Source organism: Cetorhinus maximus, unplaced genomic scaffold, assembly GCF_964194155.1.
Source record: "Cetorhinus maximus unplaced genomic scaffold, sCetMax3.hap1.1 HAP1_SCAFFOLD_452, whole genome shotgun sequence".
NCBI classification, from domain to species: Eukaryota; Metazoa; Chordata; class Chondrichthyes; order Lamniformes; family Cetorhinidae; genus Cetorhinus; species Cetorhinus maximus.
Genome location: NW_027596396.1, coordinates 173,364 through 196,520, shown reverse-complemented (window position 1 = coordinate 196,520; position 23,157 = coordinate 173,364). Strand labels below are relative to the sequence as shown.

The 23,157-nt window shown below is 54.6% G+C and overlaps 2 protein-coding genes across 2 annotated transcripts in view; one reads left to right on the top strand and one right to left on the bottom strand.

The window, feature by feature from the left end:
* Positions 1 to 9,878, bottom strand: part of dcst2 (DC-STAMP domain containing 2) — a 75,319-nt gene extending 65,441 nt beyond the window's left edge. Inside the window, exons 1-2 of the mRNA XM_078535423.1 lie at positions 9,374 to 9,878; positions 7,549 to 7,719 (exon numbers count right to left, since the gene is read on the bottom strand). Of these exons, the coding sequence (XP_078391549.1) occupies positions 7,549 to 7,719; positions 9,374 to 9,878 (676 nt within the window). The remainder of the gene's footprint in view (positions 1 to 7,548; positions 7,720 to 9,373) is intronic.
* Positions 9,879 to 15,369: 5,491 nt separating this feature from the next.
* The window catches only part of dcst1 (DC-STAMP domain containing 1), a 52,059-nt gene continuing 44,271 nt past the window's right edge, over positions 15,370 to 23,157 (top strand). Inside the window, exons 1-2 of the mRNA XM_078535422.1 lie at positions 15,370 to 15,610; positions 19,383 to 19,499. Coding sequence (XP_078391548.1) covers positions 15,370 to 15,610; positions 19,383 to 19,499 — 358 coding nt within the window. The remainder of the gene's footprint in view (positions 15,611 to 19,382; positions 19,500 to 23,157) is intronic.

The following is a 23,157-nucleotide window of genomic DNA, read 5'->3' as shown; positions in this document are numbered from 1 at the left end:
AGAGATAGGGAGGGATGTAGGGGCTGGAGGAGGTTACAGAGATAGGGAGGGGTGTAGGGGCTGGAGGAGGTTACAGAGATAGGGAGGGGTGTAGGGGCTGGAGGAGGGTACAGAGATAGGGAGGGGTGTAAGGGTTGGAGGAGGTTAAAGAGATAGTGAGGGATGTAGGGGCTGGAGGAGGTTACAGAGATAGGGAGGGGGTGTAGGGGTAGGAGGAGGTTACAGAGATAGGGAGGGGTGTAGGGGCTGGAGGAGGTTACAGAGATAGGGAGGGGTGTAGGGGCTGGATGAGGGTACAGGGATAGGGAGGGGTGTAGGGGCTGGAGGAGGTTACACAATAGGGAGGGGTGTAGGGGCTGGAGGAGGTTACAGAGATAGGGAGGGGGTGTAGGGGCTGGAGGAGGTTACAGAGATAGGGAGGGGTGTAGGGGCTGGAGGAGGTTACAGAGATAGGGAGGGGTGTAGGGGCTGGAGGAGGTTACAGAGATAGGGAGGGGTGTAGGGGCTGGATGAGGTTACAGGGATAGTGAGGGGTGTAGGGGCTGGAGGAGGTTGCACAGATAGGGAGGGGTGTAGGGGCTGGAAAAGGTTACAGAGATAGGGAGGGGGTGTAGGGGCTGGAGGAGGCAACAGAGATAGGGGGGGTGTGCAAGGGCTGGAGGAGGTTACAGGGATAGGGAGGGGTGTAGGGGCTGGAGGAGGTTACAGATATAGGGAGGGGTGTAGGGGCTGGAGGAGGTTACAGAGATAGGGAGGGGTGTAGGGGCTGGAGGAGGTTAAAGAGATAGTGAGGGATGTAGGGGCTGGAGAAGGTTACAGAGATAGGGAGGGGTGTAGGGGCTGGATGAGGTTACAGGGATAGGGAGGGGTGTAGGGGCTGGAGGAGGTTACAGAGATAGGGAGGGATGTAGGGGCTGGAGGAGGTTACAGAGATAGGGAGGGGTGTAGGGGCTGGAGGAGGTTACAGAGATAGGAAGGGGGTGTAGGGGCTGGAGGAGGTTACAGAGATAGGGAGGGGTGTAGGGGCTGGAGGAGGTTACAGAGATAGGGAGGGGTGTAGGGGCTGGAGGAGGTTACAGAGATAGGGAGGGGGTGTAGGGGCTGGAGGAGGTTACAGAGATAGGGAGGGGTGTAGGGGCTGGAGGAGGTTACAGAGATAGGGAGGGGGTGTAGGGGCTGGAGGAGGTTACAGAGATAGGGAGGGGTGTAGGGGCTGGAGGAGGTTACAGAGATAGGGAGGGTTGTAGGTGCTGGTGGAGGTTACAGAGATAGGGAGGGGGTGTAGGGGCTGGAGGAGGTTACAGAGATAGGGAGGGGTGTAGGGGCTGGATGAGGTTACAGGGATAGGGAGGGGTGTAGTGGCTGGAGGAGGTAACACAGATAGGGAGGGGTGTAGGGGCTGGAGGATGTTACAGAGATAGCGAGGGGTTTTAGGGGCTGGAGGAGGTTACAGAGATAGGGAGGGGTGTAAGGGCTAGAGGAGGTTACAGGGATAGGGAGGGGTGTAGGGGCTGGAGGAGGTTACAGAGATAGGGAGAGGTGTAGGGGCTGGAGGAGGTTACAGAGATAGGGAGGGGTGTAAGGGTTGGAGCAGGTTAAAGAGATAGTGAGGGATGTAGGTGCTGGAGGAGGTTACAGAGATAGGGAGGGGGTGTAGGGGTAGGAGGAGGTTACAGAGAAAGGGAGGGATGTAGGGGCTGGAGGAGGATACAGAGATAGGGAGGGGTGTAGAGGCTGGAGGAGTTTACAGGGATAGGGAGGGGTGTAGGGGCTGGAGGAGGTTACAGAGTTGGGAGGAGTGTAGGGGCTGGAGGAGGTTACAGAGATAGGGAGGGATGTAGGGGCTGGAGGAGGTTACAGGGATAAGGAGGGGTGTTAGGGGCTGGAGGAGGATACAGAGATAGGGAGGGGTGTAGAGGCTGGAGGAGTTTACAGGGATAGGGAGGGGTGTAGGGGCTGGAGGAGGTTACAGAGATAGGGAGGGGGTGTAGGGGCTGGAGGAGGTTACAGAGATAGGGAGGGGTGTAGGGGCTGGAGGAGGTTACAGAGATAGGGAGGGCGTGTAGGGGCTGGAGGAGGTTACAGAGATAGGGATGGGTGTAGGGGCTGGATGAGGTTACAGGGATAATGAGGGGTGTAGGGGCTGGAGGAGGTTACACAGATAGGGAGGGGTGTAGGGGCTGGAGGAGGTTACAGAGATAGGGAGGGGTGTAGGGGCTGGAGGAGGTTACAGAGATAGGGAGGGGTGTAAGGGTTGGAGGAGGTTAAAGAGGTGGTGAGGGATGTAGGGGCTGGAGGAGGTTACAGAGATAGGGAGGGGTGTAGGGGCTGGAGGAGGTTACAGAGTTGGGAGGGGGGTAGGGGCTGGAGGAGGGTACAGAGATAGGGAGGGGTGTAGGGGCTGGAGGAGGTTACAGGGATAGGGAGGGGTGTAGGGGCTGGAGGAGGTTACAGAGATAGGGAGGGGTGTAGGGGCTGGAGGAGGTTACAGAGATAGGGAGGGGGTGTAGGGGCTGGAGGAGGTTACAGAGATAGGGAGGGATGTAAGGGCTGGAGGAGGTTACAGGGATAGGGAGGGGTGTAGGGGCTGGAGGAGGTTACAGAGATAGGGAGGGGTGTAGAGGCTGGAGGAGTTTACAGGGATAGGGAGGGGTGTAGGGGCTGGAGGAGGTTACAGAGATAGGGAGGGGGTGTAGGGGTAGGAGGAGGTTACAGAGATAGGGAGGGGTGTAGGGGCTGGAGGAGGTTACAGAGTTGGGAGGGGTGTAGGGGCTGGAGGAGGTTACAGAGATAGGGAGGGGTGTAGGGGCTGGAGGAGGTTACAGGGATAGGGAGGGGTTTAGGGGCTGGAGGAGGTTACAGAGATAGGGAGGGGTGTAGAGGCTAGAGGAGTTTACAGGGATAGGGAGGGGTATAGGGGCTGGAGGAGGTTACAGAGGTAGTGAGGGGGTGTAGGGGCTGGAGGAGGTTACAGAGATAGGGAGGGGTGTAGGGGCTGGAGGAGGTTACAGAGATAGGGAGGGGTGTAGAGGCTGGAGGAGTTTACAGGGATAGGGAGGGGTGTAGGGGCTGGAGGATGTTACAGAGATTTGCAGGGGGTGTAGGGGCTGGAGGAGGTTACAGAGATAGGGAGGGGTGTAGGGGCTGGAGGAGGTTACAGAGATAGGGAGGGGGTGTAGGGGCTGGAGGAGGTTACAGAGATAGGGATGGGTGTAGGGGCTGGATGAGGTTACAGGGATAGGGAGGGGTGTAGGGGCTGGAGGAGGTTACGCAGATAGGGAGGGGTGTAGGGGCTGGAGGAGGTTACAGAGATAGGGAGGGAGTGTAGGGGCTGGAGGAGGTTACAGAGATAGGGAGGGGTGTAGGGGCTGGAGGAGGTTACAGAGTTGGGAGGGGTGTAGGGGCTGGAGGAGGTTACAGAGATAGGGAGGGGTGTATGGGCTGGATGAGGTTACAGGGATAGGGAGGGGTGTAGGGGCTGGAGGAGGTTACACAGATAGGGAGGGGTGTAGGGGCTGGAGGAGGTTACAGAGATAGGGAGGGGGTGTAGGGGCTGGAGGAGGTTACAGAGATAGGCAGGGGGTGTAGGGGTAGGAGGAGGTTACAGAGATAGGGAGGGGTGTAGGGGCTGGAGGAGTTTACAGAGTTGGGAGGGGTGTAGGGGCTGGAGGAGGTTACAGAGATAGGGAGGAGTGTAGGGGCTGGAGGAGGTTACAGGGATAGGGAGGTGTGTAGGGGCTGGATGAGTTTTCACAGATAGGGAGGGGTGTAGGGGCTGGAGGAGTTTACAGAGATAGGGAGGGGGTGTAGGGGCTGGAGGAGGTTGCAGAGATAGGGAGGGGTGTAGGGGCTGGAGGAGGTTACAGAGATAGGGAGGGGTGTAAGGGTTGGAGGAGGTTAAATAGATAGTGAGGGATGTAGGGGCTGGAGGTGGTTACATAGATAGGGAGGGGGTGTAGGGGTAGGAGGAGGTTACAGAGATAGGGAGGGGTGTAGGGCCTGGAGGAGGTTACAGAGATAGGGAGGGGTGTACGGGCTGGAGGAAGGTACAGAGATAGGGAGGGTTGTAAGGTTTGGAGGAGGTTACAGAGATAGTGAGGGATATAGGGGCTGGAGGAGGTTACAGAGATAGGGAGGGGGTGTAGGGGTAGTAGGAGTTTACAGAGATAGGGAGGGGTGTAGGGGCTGGAGGAGTTTACAGAGATAGGGAGGGATGTGGGGGCTGGATGATGTTACAGGGATAGGGAGGGGTGTAGGGGCTGGAGGAGGTTACACAGATAGGGAGGGGTGTAGGGGCTGGAGGAGGTTACAGAGATAGGGAGGGGGTGTAGCGGCTGGAGGAGGTTACAGAGATAGGGAGGGATGTAATGGCTGGAGGAGGTTACAGGGATAGGGAGGGGTGTAGGGGCTGGAGGAGGTTACAGAGATAGGGAGGGGTGTAGGGGCTGGAGGAGGTTACACAGATAGGGAGGGGTGTAGGGGCTGGAGGAGGTTACAGAGATAGGGAGGGGGTGAAGGGGCTGGAGGAGGCTACAGAGATAGGGAGGGTTGTAAGGGCTGGAGGAGGTTACAGGTATAGGGAAGGGTGTAGGGGCTGGAGGAGGTTACAGAGATAGGGAGGGGTATAGTGGCTGGAGGAGGTTACAGAGATAGGGAGGGGTGTAAGTGTTGGAGGAGGTTAAAGAGATAGTGAGGGATGTAGGGGCTGGAGGAGGTTACAGAGATAGGGAGGTGGTGTAGGGGTAGGAGGAAGTTACAGAGAAAGGGAGGGGTGTAGGTGCTGGAGGTGGTTACAGAGTTGGTTGGGGTGTAGGGGCTGGAGGAGGGTACAGAGATAGGGAGGGGTGTAGGGGCTGGAGGAGGTTACAGAGATAGGGAGGTGTGTAGGGGCTGGAGGAGGTTACAGAGATAGGGAGGGGTGTAGGGGCTGGAGGAGCTTACAGGGATAGGGAGGGGGTGTAGGGTCTGTAGGAGGTTACTTGGATAGGGAGGGGGTGTAGGGCCTGGAGGAGGTTACAGAGATAGGGAGGGGTGTAGGGGCTGGAGGAGGTTTCAGGGATAGGGAGGCGATGTAGGGGCTGGAGGAGGTTACAGAGATAGGGAGGGGTGTAGGGGCTATAGGAGGTTACAGAGATAGGGAGGTGTGTAGGGGCTGGAGGAGGTTACAGAGATAGGGAGGGGTGTAGGGGCTGGAGGAGCTTACAGGGATAGGGAGGGGGTGTAGGGTCTGTAGGAGGTTACTTGGATAGGGAGGGGGTGTAGGGCCTGGAGGAGGTTACAGAGATAGGGAGGGGTGTAGGGGCTGGAGGAGGTTTCAGGGATAGGGAGGCGATGTAGGGGCTGGAGGAGGTTACAGAGATAGGGAGGGGTGTAGGGGCTATAGGAGGTTACAGAGATAGGGAGGGGGTGTAGGGGTTGGAGGAGGTTACAGGGATAGGGAGTGGGTGTATGGGCTGGAGGAGGTTGCAGAGATAGGGAGGTATGTAGGGGCTGGAAGAGGTTACAGAGATAGGGAGGGGTGTAGGGGCTGGAGGAGGTTACAGAGATAGGGAGGGGTGTAGGGGCTGGAGGAGGTTACAGAGATAGGGGGGGTGTATGGGCTGGAGGAGGTTACAGAGATATGGAGATTTGTAGGGGCTGGAGCAGGTTACAGAGATAGGGATGGGCGTAGGGGCTGGAGGAGGTTACAGGGATAGGGAGGGGGTGTAGGGGCTGGAGGTGGTTACAGAGATAGGGAGGGGTGTAGGGGCTGGAGGAGGTTACAGAGATAGGGAGAGCGTGTAGGGGCTGGAGGTGGTTACAGAGATAGGGAGGGGTGTAGGGGCTGTAGGAAGTTACAGAGATAGGGAGGTGTTTAGGTTCTGGAGGAGTTTTCAGAGATAGGGAGGTGTGTAGGGGTTGGAGGAGCTTACAGAGATAGGGAGGGGTGTAGGGGCTGGAGGAGGTTACAGAGATAGGGAGGTGTGTAGGGGCTGGAGGAGGTTACAGAGTTAGGGAGGGGTGTAGGGGCCGGAGGAGGTTACAGAGATAGGGAGGTGTGTAGGGGCTGGAGGAGGTTACAGAGTTAGGGAGGGGTGTAGGGGCTGGAGGAGGTTACAGAGTTAGGGAGGGGTGTAGGGGCTGGAGGAGGTTACAGAGATAGGGAGGTGTGTAGGGGCTGGAGGAGGTTACAGAGATAGGGAGGGGTGTAGGGGCTGGAGGAGGTTACAGAGATAGGGAGGGGTGTAGGTGCTGGAGGAGGTTACAGAGTTAGGGAGGGGTGTAGGGGCTGGAGGAGGTTGCTGGGAGTGGAACGGGCCTGGGAGTGGTTTACAAGTATCTGCCTCCTCACATCTCCTTCTTCTGAATTCAGGACATCAACACTGAGAACCATCTCCTCTCCTCCTCCTCCCAGTGCAACCCTCAGGGGTCCATACAGGGTTGGAGTTTGGTCTCCCTCACACTGAGTTACACCGCAGCCTCCCTGTCTGTCCACATTGACAGAATCTGGGGTATGGACCCTGAACACTCTTCCCCTTTCGCTGGACTTCGGGAAGGGGCATTGATTTTAATTATCCTTTCCGGGGAGATGTTGGTGTATTGGACTTGCCAGTGGATTACTCACCCTGAGGCCCAGGCTACTGTTCTGGGGACCCGGGTTCAAACCCCATCCTGGCCGCTGGTGGAATTTAAATTCAATTAATAAACCTGGGAATATAAAGCGATTCTCAGTGACGGTGACCATGACGACCATCATCGATTGTCATCAAAACCCCATCTGGGTCAGTCATGCCCCCTTTAGGGGAGGGAAATCTGCCCTCCTTACCCGGTCTGGCCTACACGTGACTCCAGACCCACAGCCACGGGGTCGACTCTCAAACTGCCTCCCCCTGAAATGGCCGAGCCAGATCCTCAGTTCCAGGGGGCAATTAGGGACGGGCAACAACTGCTGGTCTCACTGGCGACGCCCACATCCCCTGAATGAATAAGAACAGCCATAAATAAATCCGATGGGAAATTCAGGAGAAACTCCTTTCCCCAGAGAGCGGGGAGAATGTGGGACTCGCTCCCACGGGGAGCGGGGAGAATGTGGGACTCGCTCCCACAGGGAGCGGGGAGAATGTGGGACTCGCTCCCACAGGGAGCGGGGAGAATGTGGGACTCGCTCCCACGGGGAGTGGGGAGAATGTGGGACTCGCTCCCACAGGGAGCGGGGAGAATGTGGGACTCGCTCCCACGGGGAGAGGGGAGAATGTGGGACTCGCTCCCACGGGAAGCGGGGAGAATGTGGGACTCGCTCCCGTGGGGAGCGGGGAGAATGTGGGACTCGCTCCCACGGGGAGCGGGGAGAATGTGGGACTCGCTCCCACGGGGAGTGGTCGAGGTGAATCGCAGAGATGGATTGAAGGTGGGGGGGAAGCTGGATAAACACATGAGGGAGAGAGGAATAGAAGGATATGTTGATGGGACTGGGGGTAGGAGGAGGTGCAGCATAAATTGGATGGGCTGAATGGCCTGTGTCTCTGCCGTACCTTCTGCGTAATCAGCCAAGAAAACTCTGCTTCTTACCGATCAGCGGCTCCTTGACTTTCTGCATGAGTTCCTTCGTCTGGTTCAGGGCCAATTCGGCTCCGCAGGCGATCGATTCTGACCCTCGGGTGAAGTTGACTATAATGTTCTGAAGCGGCCCTTCAACCACAAGCCCAAAGGCTAAGGCCAGGAGGAAAGCTCTCCCTTGTTCTGTGTTGGAGGAGCCATGGAGAGAGGGGGAATAGAGACATGAGAAGTTTGTTTCGAATGCAAAAGCAATTTACTGAGGCATGCCACACTGGCATAGGCCTTCCTGCCAACCCCCATGCCCACACGGCCATGCATGATCATTCTAGGCCGCTCAGCAGATGTGTCACATTCCAATTCCCCCACCGTGGGGGCTGCTAGATGACCTTGCTTGGCTGTTTAGCCGGGATGAGGTTATGGGGGAGGTTTCCACACGGGAATTGCTCTGAAGATAAGGGTTAATACTGAGAAGGCGATCGTTCCCAACTATCTCGGCTCAGCGTGGAATTCCCAGCACACACACAGGCCATTCGGCCCCTCTGCCCCGTGCTGGTGTTCCTGCCCCACACGAGCCTCCTCCCACCCCCCTCTCCCTCTCCCCCCCCCATCAACATATCCTTCTATTCCTCTCTCCCTCATGTGTTTATCCAGCTTCCCCCCCCTTTCAATCCATCTCTGCGATTCACCTCGAGCACTCCCCGTGGGAGCGAGTCCCACATTCTCCCCACTCCCCGTGGGAGCGAGTCCCACATTCTCCCCGCTCCCCGTGGGAGCGAGTCCCACATTCTCCCCACTCCCCATGGGAGCGAGTCCCACATTCTCCCCGCTTCCCGTGGGAGCGAGTCCCACATTCTCCCCGCTTCCCGTGGGAGCGAGTCCCACATTCTCCCCGTCTCTCCGTGGGAGCGAGTCCCACATTCTCCCCACTCCCTGTGGGAGCGAGTCCCACATTCTCCCCGCTCCCCGCGGGAGCGAGTCCCACATTCTCCCCGCTCCCCGTGGGAGCGAGTCCCACATTCTCCCCGCTCCCCGTGGGACCGAGTCCCACATTCTCCCCGCTTCCCGTGGGAGCGAGTCCCACATTCTCCCCATCTCTCCGTGGGAGCGAGTCCCACATTCCCCCCACTCCCCGTGGGAGCGAGTCCCACATTCTCCCCACTCCCTGTGGGAGCGAGTCCCACATTCTCCCCGCTTCCCGTGGGAGCAAGTCCCACATGCGAACTCAATAACTGGAAGCCATTCAAGTTCTGAAAGGGGTTCGATAGGGTCGACGTAGAGAAGATGTTTCCACTTGTCGGGGGGAGGGAGAGACCAGAATGAGGGGGCCATCGATATCAGACAGTCCCTGATAAATCCGATGGGGAATTCAGGAGAAACGTCTTTACCGAGAGAGCGGGGAGAATGTGGGACTCGCTCCCACAGGGAGTGGGGAGAATGTGGGACTCGCTCCCACGGGGAGCGGGGAGAATGTGGGACTCGCTCCCACGGGGAGTGGGGGAGAATGTGGGACTCGCTCCCACGGGGAGTGGGGAGAATGTGGGACTCGCTCCCACGGGGAGTGGTCGAGGTGAATCGCAGAGATGGATTGAAGGGGGGCGGGGGAAGCTGGATCAACACATGAGGGAGAGAGGAATAGAAGGATATGTTGATGGCGGGGGAGAGGGAGAGGGGGGTGGGAGGAGGCTCGTGTGGGGCAGGAACACCAGCACGGAGCAGAGGGGCCGAATGGCCTGTTTCTGCAGTGTGCATTTGAGGTATTTCTATGTCATGCGTAACCTTACGTTCCGATCGGCGGGGAGAGTTGGGAATTGGCGGGACGTCGGGTCGGGAAACTTACTGGAAAAGATGTGAGGGAGCATGAGGAAGACGTTGATCCGGATTTTGACTGACAGCCCCATTCCCAGACCGAGCAGCACGGCGATGGTGATGGTGGACACCAGGCAGTACCAGAGGTTGTACTCCTGGACAAAGAGGACAAACAGGCCGTAGACGCTGGTGAAGAGGAGGCCAAACACAAAGCCCCCCAGGCTCCGCAGGCACTCCTTGAAGACGTTGTCCTCCTCGATGGTCGCCTCCTCCACTCGCCGCGGCTTGACGTCGGTCGCCAGCAGCTCGTCCGCCCGTTTCCAGCAGCTCAGCTTGGGGCAGCACGGGCAGCAGGACTCGAAGCACATCTGGAAACGTCGGCGCTTGTAGACGGCGAAGCGAGCTTTCCTCGGGCGCCCCGTGGCGATGTAGATCCACTTGAGGATGGAGGTCCTCGTCTTCTCCTTCCATGGCTGGCTCTGTTTCTGGTTGAGTTTCTTCCACAGCGCCTGCAGGAAAATGCGATGAGCGGCCATGTCCAGACACGAGATGGAAAAGCTCAGTCGCTAATCCCAAGTGACCTTCCAATGACAACGTTCCCGTATTGTCACATTCGGCCAACATACATCACCGGACATAGAGCACTGAAAAACGTCTGGGGTATAAAACCTCCAAATAACTCCTCGCCCCTCGAGTCTCCTCACTGACAGTCTACTGTAAAGATACACAGACAGATATTCAGAACAAGTGAAGCAAAACTCATATTAACAACGCGATGGGGCGGCCAGACAGATCCACTCTAAAACACCTCACAGGTGCCCCTTAGACAGCATCTTCCAAACCCACGACTGCTACCATCTAGAAGGACAAGGGCAGCAGACACATGGGGAACACCACCACCTGGAAGTTCCCCTCCGAGCCCCTCACCATCCTGACTTGGGAAATATATCGGCCGTTCCTTCACTGTCGCTGGGTCCAAATCCTGGAACTCCCTCCCTAACAGCACGGTGGGTGTACCTACACCACAGGGACTGCAGCGGCTCAAGAAGGCAGCTCACCCCCACCTTCTCAAGGGGGCAATTAGGGATGGGCAATAAATGCTGGCCCAGCCAGCGACGCCCACATCCCGTGAAGGAACATGAAACACACGCTGTCCCAGTCCTGGCACTGGGAGTGTCAGCCTGGATTCTGAGCTCAATCCTCTGGAGGGGGAACCTCCATTTCTAATCTTCCAACTGAGAGGCAACAGCTAACCAATGACTCACAGTCAAATAGGATGTAAATTAATTCTACTTAGTGAGGTGAGACATAAAAGTGCTGGAAAATACAAATATTGAATGAGCAGTCATGCAATCTAGGCTGCATTTGAGGTAAATCTCCTTCCACACTGTCCCCATCAAGCACTCTCGGGACAGGCACTGCACAGGGTTAGATACAGTTAAACGCTATTGCAGCTCTCCAATTCCCCCCCTTTTGAAAGTTCCTATTGAATCTGCTTCCACCGCCCTTTCAGGCAGCGCCTTCCAGATCCCAACAACTCGCTGTGTAAATAAAAAACAAATTCTCCTCATCTCCCCCTCTGGTTCTTTCCCCGATTCTCTTCAATCTGTGTCCCCCTCTGGTTACCGACCCTCCTGCCCAGTGGGAAACAGTTTCTCCTTATTCACTCTGTCCGAACCCCCCTTCCTGATTTTGAACATCTCGATTCAATCTCCCCCCTTAACCTTCTATGCTCCAATTTTGCTTATGTGATTGGGAGATTGTTGAATTGTGAGAAATCGCTATTGATATATCTCACGATGCACGTTTTACAGGGCAGGGTGGTGGTGGGGCAGGCACGGTGATAGCTCTGCGAGGCAGTGACACTGTTGCTTGTCACTGGACTGGATCCAGAGATCCAGGGTAATATTCTGGGGAACCTGGTTCGAATCCCATCAATGCAGATGGTAAAATTAAACTCTGGTGATGGCGACAAAACCATCATCGATTGTCATAAAAACCCCATCTGGGTCACTAATGCCCCCTTTAGGGAGGGAAATCTGCCCTCCTTACCCAGTCTGGCCTACACGTGACTCCAGACCCCACAGCCACATGGTCGACTCTTAACCGCCTACTGAACGAGAGCAATTCAGGGCGGGCAGTAATTGCTGGCCTTGCCAACGATGCCCACATCCCATTAGCGAATAAATAAAGAAGAATAAACTGTGGGTTTTGGTCTGTCGGGGAAATTCCCCAACACCCAATTTTACCTACTTTGGCCGACCTGCCCCTCTCTGTCTTTTCTGAGCTGATCACTGACCTGTCTTGACCTTGTTATGTTTTAAACCGTGTTTCCTGGTTTTAGATCCACCCTGTTCCAGTTACCGGTCATGATCGATCGAACGTGTAGCCAATAGGAGTTCTAGAATGCTTACGTGCATTCCCATTGGCTAAAACCTCCTGAGGCAACCCTTCCTCCCTCTGCGATTGGCCACTCGAGGCTGTGGAATGTGTTATTATTTAAGGCTCGTTACCTCCCAGGGCAACTGAAGCTCGGGGAGATTCTATATTTTAAAAAAAAGTTTGAATATTTGTCCCCTCCCTTTAATTTGCCCGATTCATTTTGCTGCCATTGTGAGCCCGTTGACTGAAACAGGCCGGCACAAGGGTGGTGTTTAAATGCGTGAACCTCCTCCTCGGGCAAAGGTTCAGGAGGAGTGGGGAAGGGCTGAGGGCTGAGAGAAGGCGGAGGGAGGGTCATAACCTGGAATGATGAGGAGTTGAGGGGGAGGGGGGGCATCCTAGAAATATTGGATTTTATTGGAGGCAGGGAGCATCACAGAGATATGGAGAAGGATGGTAGATAAGAGACTGGAGGTGGAGGCAGGATCCCAGAGATATGGGGCTAGACTTGACATCCGCTACCACCATGGCGCATTGTCCCTGCAGCAATTTGATGCCGAGTTGGAGATTTGCTCACTACCCCCACCCCGCCACCAGGGGGAGGGAAACCCTGCCTCCGAGAGTTGCCGGCCAATCAAATATCCAGGTCTGCTCCCAGCAGCGCCCACGGAGAGCCCAGGCCACGGCTGGAACTGCAGCCATTCTTCAATGAAGATTTTCGCTGGATCTGCGTTGGGGGTGTTGGTGGGGTGGGTGGTGAGCGGGGGAGGTGGAGGGTATCACCGGGGCCAGGCAGGTGAGGAGGGGATCGGGGGCTGGTTTGGCCAAGGAAGGGGAGGGGGAGTGGAAACATGGGGGAGGGGAAACAAACATGGGTGGGTGAGCTCAGATGGAAACCGAGTGGGGGGGTGTGTGTAGAGGAGGCGTCCCCAGCAACGCCACCACCCCCCCGCAAACCTGCCAACATGGGAATGGAATACTCTGCCCAGAGAGAAAGGGGTCTGAGGTGTGATACACCTTTAAGAGACCGTGAGCAGATTGACCATGTGACTGTGAGACCCAATAGCTGTGCAGTGCGGGGTTACGATGTTAATGTTAGTCTAGAGTAGGGTCTGGTTGGAGAAGCACATGCCATGTTGCTGCTCTGTTGTCCGTGTGAATAAATAGCAAGCGCTTCATTTCACACTGGTCTCTGCGTCTGCCGTATATTGTTATCGACTCACCTGCCGACAGGTAAGTGTGGAGCCGGTTCACCAGCAAAGCGACCCCGCAGTAAAACACAACACCCAACATGTCGGGGCCGGTTGAAAAATCAGCCATTCAGCCAAATCCCACTTTCCAGCACTTGGTCCCTCACCCTACAGGTTACAGCCCCTGAGGCGCATATCCAGGCATGTTTGAAATTGTGCTGAGGGTTTCTGCCTCTACTCCCCTTTCAGGCTGTGAGTTCCAGACCCCACCCCACAACCCTCTGGGTGAGAAACTCTTTCCCAATCTCCCCTCTAATCCTTCTACCAATCACTTTAAACTATGTCCCCCCCAGTCACTGACCCCTCCTGCCAAAGTAAATAAGCCCTTCCCATCCACTCCATCCAGGCCCCTCACAATCTTGCACATCTCAGTCAAACCTGCCCTCAGCCTCCTCTGTTCCAAGGAGAACAACCCCAGCCTCTCCAATCTTTCCTCATCGCTGCAATTTCCCAGTCCCGGCAACATCCCCGTAAATCTCCTCTGTACTCTCTCGAATGCAGCTACACCCTCCCTGTAATGAGGTGACCAGAACTGCACTTAGTACTCAAGTTGTGGCCTCACTGATGTTTTATACAGTTCCAGCATAACCTCCCTGCTCTTATATTCCATGTCTCGGCTAATAAAGGAAAGAATTCCGTACACCTCCTTAACTACCTTATCGACCTCTCCTGCAACCTTCAGGGATCTGTGGACATTCACTCCAAGGTCCCTCACTTCCTCGACACCTCCCAGTGTCCTCAGTGTCTCAGCTTGGTAATGATAGAGGCTCCAACGTCCTTTCCATCACGTGACTGACCAGGAGTCTCTCCCGCTCTTACTGCCTGCTACTGAAGTGCGTTAGAAAGATTAGAAGCTCGCTACGCAGTCTGCTTGGGCATCTTATGTCCACACCTGCCTCCGTTCTCAAGTCCTTTAGTCGGACTCGAACCCAGAGCTTCAGGCTCAGAGGAAGGGACAGGACCCACAGGATCTCCCACAGGGAATGAGGAGAAGCCTATAAAGCATTGGCGGCTGCCTCAACACTCTCTTGCCACAATCGCCCCATTTTTCCACAGGCCCCTCCTTATTCCCAGTGACAGTTCTCAACTAAACTCAAACCATCACTCCAAACACCCCAAAGCAGAGGGCGCATTTACTCTTCCGAAACCTCTTCGTAACTTTATTCAGCTCTTATGTCAAGGGCCTCGGAGAGGGTGCGGAGGGAGATTTACCCCGAATGGGACCAGGGATGAGGGACTTCAGTTTGTGTGGGAGAGGCTGGAGAAGCTGGGATTGTTCTCCTTAGAGCGGAGAAGGTTAAGGGGGGAGATTGAATCGAGGCGTTCGGAATCAGGATGGGGGTTTGGACAGAGTCAATAAGGAGAAACTGTTTCCACTGGGCAGGAGGGTCGGTAACCAGAGGGGGACACAGATTGAAGAGAATCGGGGGAAAGAACCAGAGCGGGAGATGAGGAGAATTTGTTTTTTATTTACACAGCGAGTTGTTGTGATCTGGAAGGCGCTGCCTGAAAGGGCAGTGGAAGCAGATTCAATAGGAACTTTCAAAAGGGGGGGATTCGGATAAATACTGGAAGGAGAAACATTTTCAGGGATATGGGGGGGGAAAGAGAGTGGGGCTAATTGGATAGATCTGTCAAAGAGCCAGCACAAGAATGATGGGCCGAATGGTCACCTGCTGGGCTGTGAGTGTCAAGGATTCTATGAAGTCACAGATCAGCAGTTCTGAAGGAATTCTCCATTCTCTGTGTCACATTGAAATTGTGAGGTCAGAATGAGCAGGTTCTGCGAATTGGAGCGACTGGAGTCTAGAGACAGAGGCAGGTGAAGCAGAGAAGGCAGCAGAGATCGTGCCAGGAGCACAAAGAGACACGTCACAAAAGGGTAGAGTTGGAAAAGAAGTGAGGGAGAGAAAGAGAGAGAGAGAGCTAACAGAAAAATGAGGAAGATGAAGATGAGGGGGAGGAGAGAGGAGAGGACCAATGTATAAAAAGCAGGGAGAAGGGGGGCAGAGAGAGCATAAATCCCAGATTTTGGAAGGGATGGGGGTCATGCAGAGTGTAGAGAGAGGCGAGGGAGTAGGGAGCGGAGAAGAGGGAGCAGACAGTGTGCAGACAGAGGAAGAGGAGCAGAGATGGGAGGGTGAGTGGAGAGGAGAGACAAGGAGGGGGGGAGAGCGTGCAGAGAGGAGAGGGAGCAGGGAGGAGAGGCAGGAGCACAGAGAGAAGGAAAAAAAGAACGGATCGACGGCAGACGCTGGAGAGAGGAAAATATATCGAAAGCTGCATGGGAAGCTTCCGCATTCGAGTATGTTGGTATTCACTGTGCACAGTGCGTCCGAGCGCACTCCTTAAAGGCACACGGTGCATCACGACAAAACCAGTCAACATATCGGGAATGAACTGCTTTGGGCGTTGCCGGGAGAACTTCGGAAAGTTCCTGAGACGTCTTGGCACAGTCTCTGTCAGGGCGTGTGCTCCCTGTCCGCTACACACTTTGTGCTGCCAGCTGTGGTACACAAGGCCAGGGAGAGCCCTGACTCCAATCCCAGGCCCGTGGGTTGGAAACGCCCAGGGCTCTCATAGGATAGCAGCCAGCAGAGCCAGTCCTCATCACCAGCCAATGACAGCGCTGGAAAGTGAGCACGTGTGGCACTGGTTAAAATTACACCCGGGCATCCGATGGCATTCTCAGGGGTCACATTTTTCAGGGGATGTGGGCGTCGCTGGCCGGGCCCAGCATTTATTGCCCATCCCTATTTGCCCCTTGAGAAGGTGGTGGGTGAGCCGCCTTCTTGAGCCGCTGCAGTCCCTGTGGTGTAGGTACACCCACCGTGCTGTTAGGGAGGGAGTTCCAGGATTTGGACCCAGTGACAGTGAAGGAACGGCCGATATATTTCCAAGTCAGGATGGTGAGTGGCTCGGAGGGGAACTTCCAGGTGGTGGTGTTCCCCATGTGTCTGCTGCCCTTGTCCTTCTAGATGGTAGCGCTCGTGGGTTTGGAAGGTGCTGTCGAAGGAGCCTCGGTGAGTTGCTGCAGTGCATCTTGTAGATGGTACACACACTGCTGCTACTGTGCGTCGGTGGTGGAGGGAGTGAATGTTTGTGGATGGGGTGCCAATCATGCGGGGCTGCTTTGTCCTGGATGGTGTCAATGTTGGCCTGGATTTGGGCCCAGCTCCCTACTGAGGCTGGAATTTATTACCCCTCCTCAAGACCCCTGAGAATTCGGAATCCAACCAGAAAATGCTGGAAACACTCGGCAGGTCAGGCCAGCAGCTGTGCATCGAGAAACAGAGTTAACATTTCAGGTCAATGGCCTTTCATCAGAACCCGGGAAAAGTTAGAGATGGGATTGACTTCTGAGCATGTGAGATGGGGGGAAGGTGGGAAGGAGAAATAAAGAGAAGGGCTGTGGTAGAGAGGAAGATGGGAGAGATTAAATGACAGAAGCGTTGGGGTAGGGTCAAAGGGCGTGTTAATGGGATGAGAAAGGAGGCAAAGGATATGTCTAGAGGAGGTGTAAATGGTGGGAACCTGAATCATGGCCACCCGATAGCAAAGGAAATCGGAGAGAAAACATCCAAATCAGCAAAGAAAGATGAAACAGAGAGAGGGCAGGGGCTCTGATGTAAAACTCTTAGACTCAGTGCTGAGTCCAAAAGGCTGTCGAGGGCACAGTCAAATGCTCCTTAAACACCACGGGCAGGAGCAAGTTGGGGAATTCAATCAGAGGAGACTAAAAGATCGAGGACATGTTGGCGGGCTAAGCGGAGGTGTAGCAGAAAGTGGTCACCAAGTCTGCGTTCGGTGGGCCCCACTGTAGAGGAGAGAGCATCGTGAGCAGTGAACGCGGCCAACTAACTTAAAACGATGGCGTAACCTTGGGCACCAGAGTGTCCACCATTTTCCTCAACCAGGAAGCAGAGGGATGGGAAGGTGTGGAGGGTCCTGGATGGGCATTGTTGGAGCTTGTATCCCTTAGCACCTGAAAGGAAGAGGAAAATATTCTTGTTAAGGCATCGGATGAGACAGAGGATAAAATGAAACTGGGGACAAGGACAGAAGCTTTGAGAAGCTTTGACAGTACCTCGACTACAGCTCCTCACACCCCGCTTCCTGTAAGGACTCCATCCCATTCTCTCAGTTCCTTCGCCTCCGTCGCATCTGTTCTGATGATGCCACTTTCCAAAACAGTTCCTCTGACATGTCCTCCTTCTTCCTTAACCAAGGTTTTCCACCCACGGTGGGTGACAGGGCCCTCAACCGTGTCTGGCCCATCTCCCACGCATCCGCCCTCACACCTTCTCCTCCCTCCCAGAAACATGATAGGGTCCCCCTTGTCCTCACTTATCACCCCACCAGCCTCCGCATTCAAAGGACCATCCTCTGCTTTTTCCGCCAACTCCAGCATGATGCCACCACCAAACACATCTTCCCCTCACCCCCCCTGGCGGCATTCCGCAGGGATCATTCCCTCTGTGACACCCTGGTCCACTCCTCCATCACCCCCTACACCTCAACCCCCACCCACGGCACCTTCCCATGCAACCGCAGAATGTGCAACACCTGCCCCTTTACTTCCCCCCTCCTCGCTGTCCAAGGGCCCAAACACTCCTTTCAAGTGAAGCAGCATTTCACTTGCACTTCCCTCAATTTAGTCTACTGCATTCGCTGCTCCCAATGCAGTTTCTTCTGCATTGGAGAGACCAAACGCAGACTGGGCGACCGCTTTGCGGAACACCTTTGATCCGTCCGCATGACCCAGACCTCCCTGTCGCTTGCCATTTCAACACACCACCCTGCTGTCATGCCCACATGTCCGTCCTTGGCCTGCTGCATTGTTCCAGTGAAGCTCAACGCAAACTGGAGGAACAGCACCTCATCTTCCGACTAGGCACTTTACAGCCTTCCGGGCTGAATATTGAGTTCAACAACTTCAGATCATGAACTCTCTGCTCCATCCTCACCCCTTTTTCTCATTCATTTTACTTTTTATCCACTTATTTTTATTTTTATTCATTTATCCATGGTTTTATCCCAATTTTTATCTCCCATTCTATCCCATTATCCCCCACCTCCGCCCCTCCCGAAACCCCATCCCCACAAGGGCCATCTATTCATGTTTTGTTTAGGGTGCTGACCCCTGTTCTGCTGTTAACACATTCTGCTTTCTTAATTTTGCCACTATCAGCACCTTTTTTAGCCCTTACCACTGCCATTAATACTCACTTTGTCCTTTAGTTTAGGACATCTTTGTCAATCTCCCCTTTGCCCCCACTTATCACTGGCCTTCTCTCCAACTGCCCCTGCACCACCCCCCCCCTTAAACAGTATATATTTCAACACATTTCCACTTCTCTTCAGCTCTGATGAGGGGTCACACGGACTCGAATCATTAACTCTGTTTCTCCCTCCACAGATGCAACCAGACCTGGTGAGTTTTTCTAGCTTTTTCTGTTTTTGATACAGTGTAGAGGGTGCTTTACTCTGTATCTAACCCTGTGCTGTACCTGTCCTGGGAGTGTTTGATGGGGACGGTGTAGAGGGAGCTTTACTCTGTATCTAACCCCGTGCTGTACCTGTCCTGGGAGTGTTTGATGGGGACGGTGTAGAGGGAGCTTTACTCTGTATCTAACCCCGTGCTGTACCTGTCCTGGGAGTGTTTGATGGGGACGGTGTAGAGGGAGCTTTACTCTGTATCTAACCCCGTGCTGTACCTGTCCTGGGAGTGTTTGATGGAGACAGTGTAGAGGGAGCTTTACTCTGTATCTAACCCCGTGCTGTACCTGCCCTGGGAGTGTTTGATGGGGACAGTGTAGAGGGAGCTTTACTCTGTATCTAACCCCGTGCTGTACCTGTCCTGGGAGTGTTTGATGGGGACGGTGTAGAGGGAGCATTACTCTGTATCTAACCCTGTGCTGTACCTGTCCTGGGAGTGTTTGATGGGGACGGTGTAGAGGGAGCTTTACTCTGTATGTAACCCCGTGCTGTATCTGTCCTGGGAATGTTTGATGGGGACAGTGTAGAGGGAGCTTTACTCTGTATCTTACCCCGTGCTGTAACTGTCCTGGGAGTGTTTGACGGGGACAGTGTAGAGGGAGCTTTACTCTGTATTTAACCCCGTGCTGTACCTGTCCTGGGAGTGTTTGATGGGGACAGTGTAGAGGGAGCTTTACTCTGTATCTAACCCCGTGCTGTACCTGTCCTGGGAGTGTTTGACGGGGACAGTGTAGAGGGAGCTTTACTCTGTATTTAACCCCGTGCTGTACCTGTCCTGGGAGTGTTTGACGGGGACAGTGTAGAGGGAGCTTTACTCTGTATCTAACCCCGTGTCGTACCTGTCCTGGGAGTGTTTGATGGGGACAGTGTTTTTCCTGACCCTTGAATAACTCTTTCTTTTCTCTCCAGCTCTGAAAAGGCTCTTTAGCCGTTGCTGCCCTTCCATCTTCATTCACTTCCTCTGGAGCGAACCCTCGGAATTCCGGATAACCAAATTCTTCTTCGGCTATGGATTTGGAGCGCTCTGTGGGTTGGGTGTGTGTTTTTCAAATGATCATGAGGAGTTCTCCTTATATTCTCCCTGTCTTTCTCTGTCTTTGTAACTAATGTCTGTAGGGTTCGAAATTGGTGCCTTTTTTGCATTTAATCTTTCACGGCGAGACCAGCATTTGTTGCCCGTCCCTAATTACCCCTTGAACTGAAGGTCTCACTCGGCCATTTCAGGGGGGGTGCAGTTTAAGAGTCGACCACGTGGCTGTGGGTCTGGAGTCACGTGTAGACCAGACCGGGTAAGGAGGGCAGATTTCCCTCCCTAAAGGGGGCATTAGTGACCCAGGTGGAGTTTTATGACAATCGATGATGGTCGTCATGGTCACCGTCACTGAGACTCGCTTTATATTCCCAGATTTATTAATCGAATTTAAATCCCACCGGCCGCCCGGGGTGGGTGGGGTTTGAACCCGGTTCCCCAGAGCCTGGGCCTCAGGATTACTCGTCCAGGGACATTACCATCCCACCACCATCTCCCCTCTCTGACTAGTAATCAGCGACTTACAATCAATATTCCCGGAACTACCCGTCGGGATCAGCTTTGAAGTTCTTATCCTGATCTTGATAGGATACTCCCTGAACTTTGACCTTCGGCTCAAGCGCTATAGACATTTTGTCTGGTCGGACCCCCATCACGAGTAACCGGGTTCAGTTCTGGGCTCTCGCGCCTCAGGAAGGATATATTGACCCTCGGAGGGGGAGCGGGGGTCAGTGCAGATTCACCAGGACGATCCCGGGGCTGAAAGAGTTAAACTCCGAGGACAGGTCACACTGACTCGGTCTGTATCCCCCTCGAGTGTGGAAGATTAAGGGGCGATCGAATCGAGGGGGGTTTAAGATGATTAAAGGATTCGATGGGGTGGATGGAGAGAAACTGTTTCCTCTGGTGGGGTTGGGGGGGAGAGTCCAGAACATTAAAATTGGAGCCAGGCCGTTGAGGGGTGATGTCACACACAGGGGTGCGGAAACCTGGAACACACTCCCCCAAAAAAGCTGTCGAGGGGGGGATGCCGTGAATTGGAAATTTTGAAACGGAGGTGGATAGATTTTTGTTGGGTAAGTGGGTTAAGGGTTACTGAACCAAGGTGGGTAGATGGAGTTAAGATACAAATCAGTCGTAATCTGATTGAATGGCAGAACAGGCTTGAGGGGCTGAATGGCCGCCTCCTGTTCCTGTATTACAGGCTCGAGGGGCTGAATGGCCTCATCCTGTTCCTGTATTACAGGCTCGAGGGGCTGAATGGCCTCATCCTGTTCCTGTATTACAGGCTCGAGGGGCTGAATGGCCTCATCCTGTTCCTGTATTACAGGCTCGAGGGGCTGAATGGCCTCATCCTGTTCCTGTATTACAGGCTTGAGGGGCTGAATGGCCGCCTCCTGTTCCTGTGTTACAGGCTCGAGGGGCTGAATGGCCTCATCCTGTTCCTGTGTTACAGGCTCGAGGGGCTGAATGGCCGCCTCCTGTTCCTGTATTACAGGCTCGAGGGGCTGAATGGCCTCATCCTGTTCCTGTATTACAGGCTCGAGGGGCTGAATGGCCTCATCCTGTTCCTGTATTACAGGCTCGAGGGGCTGAATGGCCTCATCCTGTTCCTGTGTTACAGGCTCGAGGGGCTGAATGGCCTCATCCTGTTCCTGTGTTACAGGCTCGAGGGGCTGAATGGCCTCATCCTGTTCCTGTGTTACAGGCTCGAGGGGCTGAATGGCCTCATCCTGTTCCTGTATTACAGGCTCGAGGGGCTGAATGGCCTCATCCTGTTCCTGTGTTACAGGCTGAATGGCCTCATCCTGTTCCTGCATTACAGGCTCGAGGGGCTGAATGGCCTCATCCTGTTCCTGTATTACAGGCTCGAGGGGCTGAATGGCCTCATCCTGTTCCTGTATTACAGGCTCGAGGGGCTGAATGGCCTCATCCTGTTCCTGTATTACAGGCTCGAGGGGCTGAATGGCCTCATCCTGTTCCTGTATTACAGGCTCGAGGGGCTGAATGGCCTCATCCTGTTCCTGTATTACAGGCTGGATGGCCTCATCCTGTTCCTGTATTACAGGCTGGATGGCCTCATCCTGTTCCTGTATTACAGGCTGAATGGCCTCATCCTGTTCCTGTATTACAGGCTGAATGGCCGACTATGCTCATTTTCCAAAGCATCATTTCAGGCAATGAGCACTTTTCCAAATGGGAATCGGGGTCCCCACGGGATAACTCGGGATAAGACGGGATTGTCTTATCAGATATGAACCGATTTGGCGGGGGGTGTGTGACCTGGTCTCATATGGAGAGTGGGAGAGATGAGACCCGGGAAAGGTGGAGCTTGGGTGAACTTCATCGGCCTTGCTGGAGCAAACTTGGAACCCCCAAAAAAATAACCTGAACCTCTGCCCCAACCCCATCATAGCGCCCTCCCTCCGCACCGCTCCCCACCCTCCACGGCCCCTCAGCTGCTCCCACTGAGGCCTGACTCCCCAGCAGCAGGCCCCACCAGCTTCCCTCTGCCAAATTGGATGAGCTGTGCCGGGAAGGCCGACATGGTACCTGGCAGATCTAACTGAGGCCAGGGCTTCGAAAACACGAGAAGGCCTCTTGGCCTCCTGACTGAAACAACTCTGTCTACTTCATGGCTCCTGACCCAGGTCCACATCCGGAGTGCCTCACAAAGCCCACGAGTAATTGTTTTCTTGATTAAAAGGATTGGGTTTGATTCCTGGAGGGTGAGAATTGTAAAGCAGGGATCTGTGATAATAAACTTGATTCAGAGCACGGTCCGACCACACTCAGAGTCGCCGTGCGCATAGTTCTGGCCTCCTTAGGAAAAGGATATCGAGACACTGGAGAGGGGGAAGGTAGAGTCACAGAGATGATACCAGGACTGAGAGGTTGTAACTATCAGGGAAGGTTGAACTTGCTGGGGCTCTATTCTCTAGAAAAGAGAAGGCTAAGGGGGTGACTTATAAGAGGTTGTTGTTGGATGTTGTGTGTGGTTTGATAGGTCTCATGAGAAGGTTCTGAGTCTTGTATAGTTTAACAATAAGTGTTTATTAGCTACTCGTAACTATATACTTACATTGAGTAGAAGGTCTAAGCTTGGAGCTCTCTCCATGCTTGCCTCTACACAAGTCTCTGTCCACTACAAGACTGCCCTGTGGGCTCGGTCATGTGTTCCTTTACATGACAGTACGGACAGTACTCTACCTGGTCTCACACTAACCCTTTCTACAAAAGACACATACTATAGATGTCTTTAAAATCCTGAAAGGGGTTCGATAGGGTCGACGTAGAAAAGATGTTTCCACTTGTCAGGGGGGTGGGGGGAAGAGACCAGAAGGAGGGGGCCATCGATATCAGACAGTCACTGATAAATCCGATGGGGAATTCAGGAGAAACATTTTACCCAGAGAGTGGGGAGAATATGGGACTTGCTCCCACGGGGAGCGGGGAGAATGTGGGACTCACTCCCACGGGGAGCGGGGAGAATGTGGGACTCACTCCCACGGGGAGCGGGGAGAATGTGGGACTCACTCCCACGGGGAGCGGGGAGAATGTGGGACTCACTCCCACGGGGAGCGGGGAGAATGTGGGACTCACTCCCACGGGGAGCGGGGAGAATGTGGGACTCACTCCCGCGGGGAGCGGGGA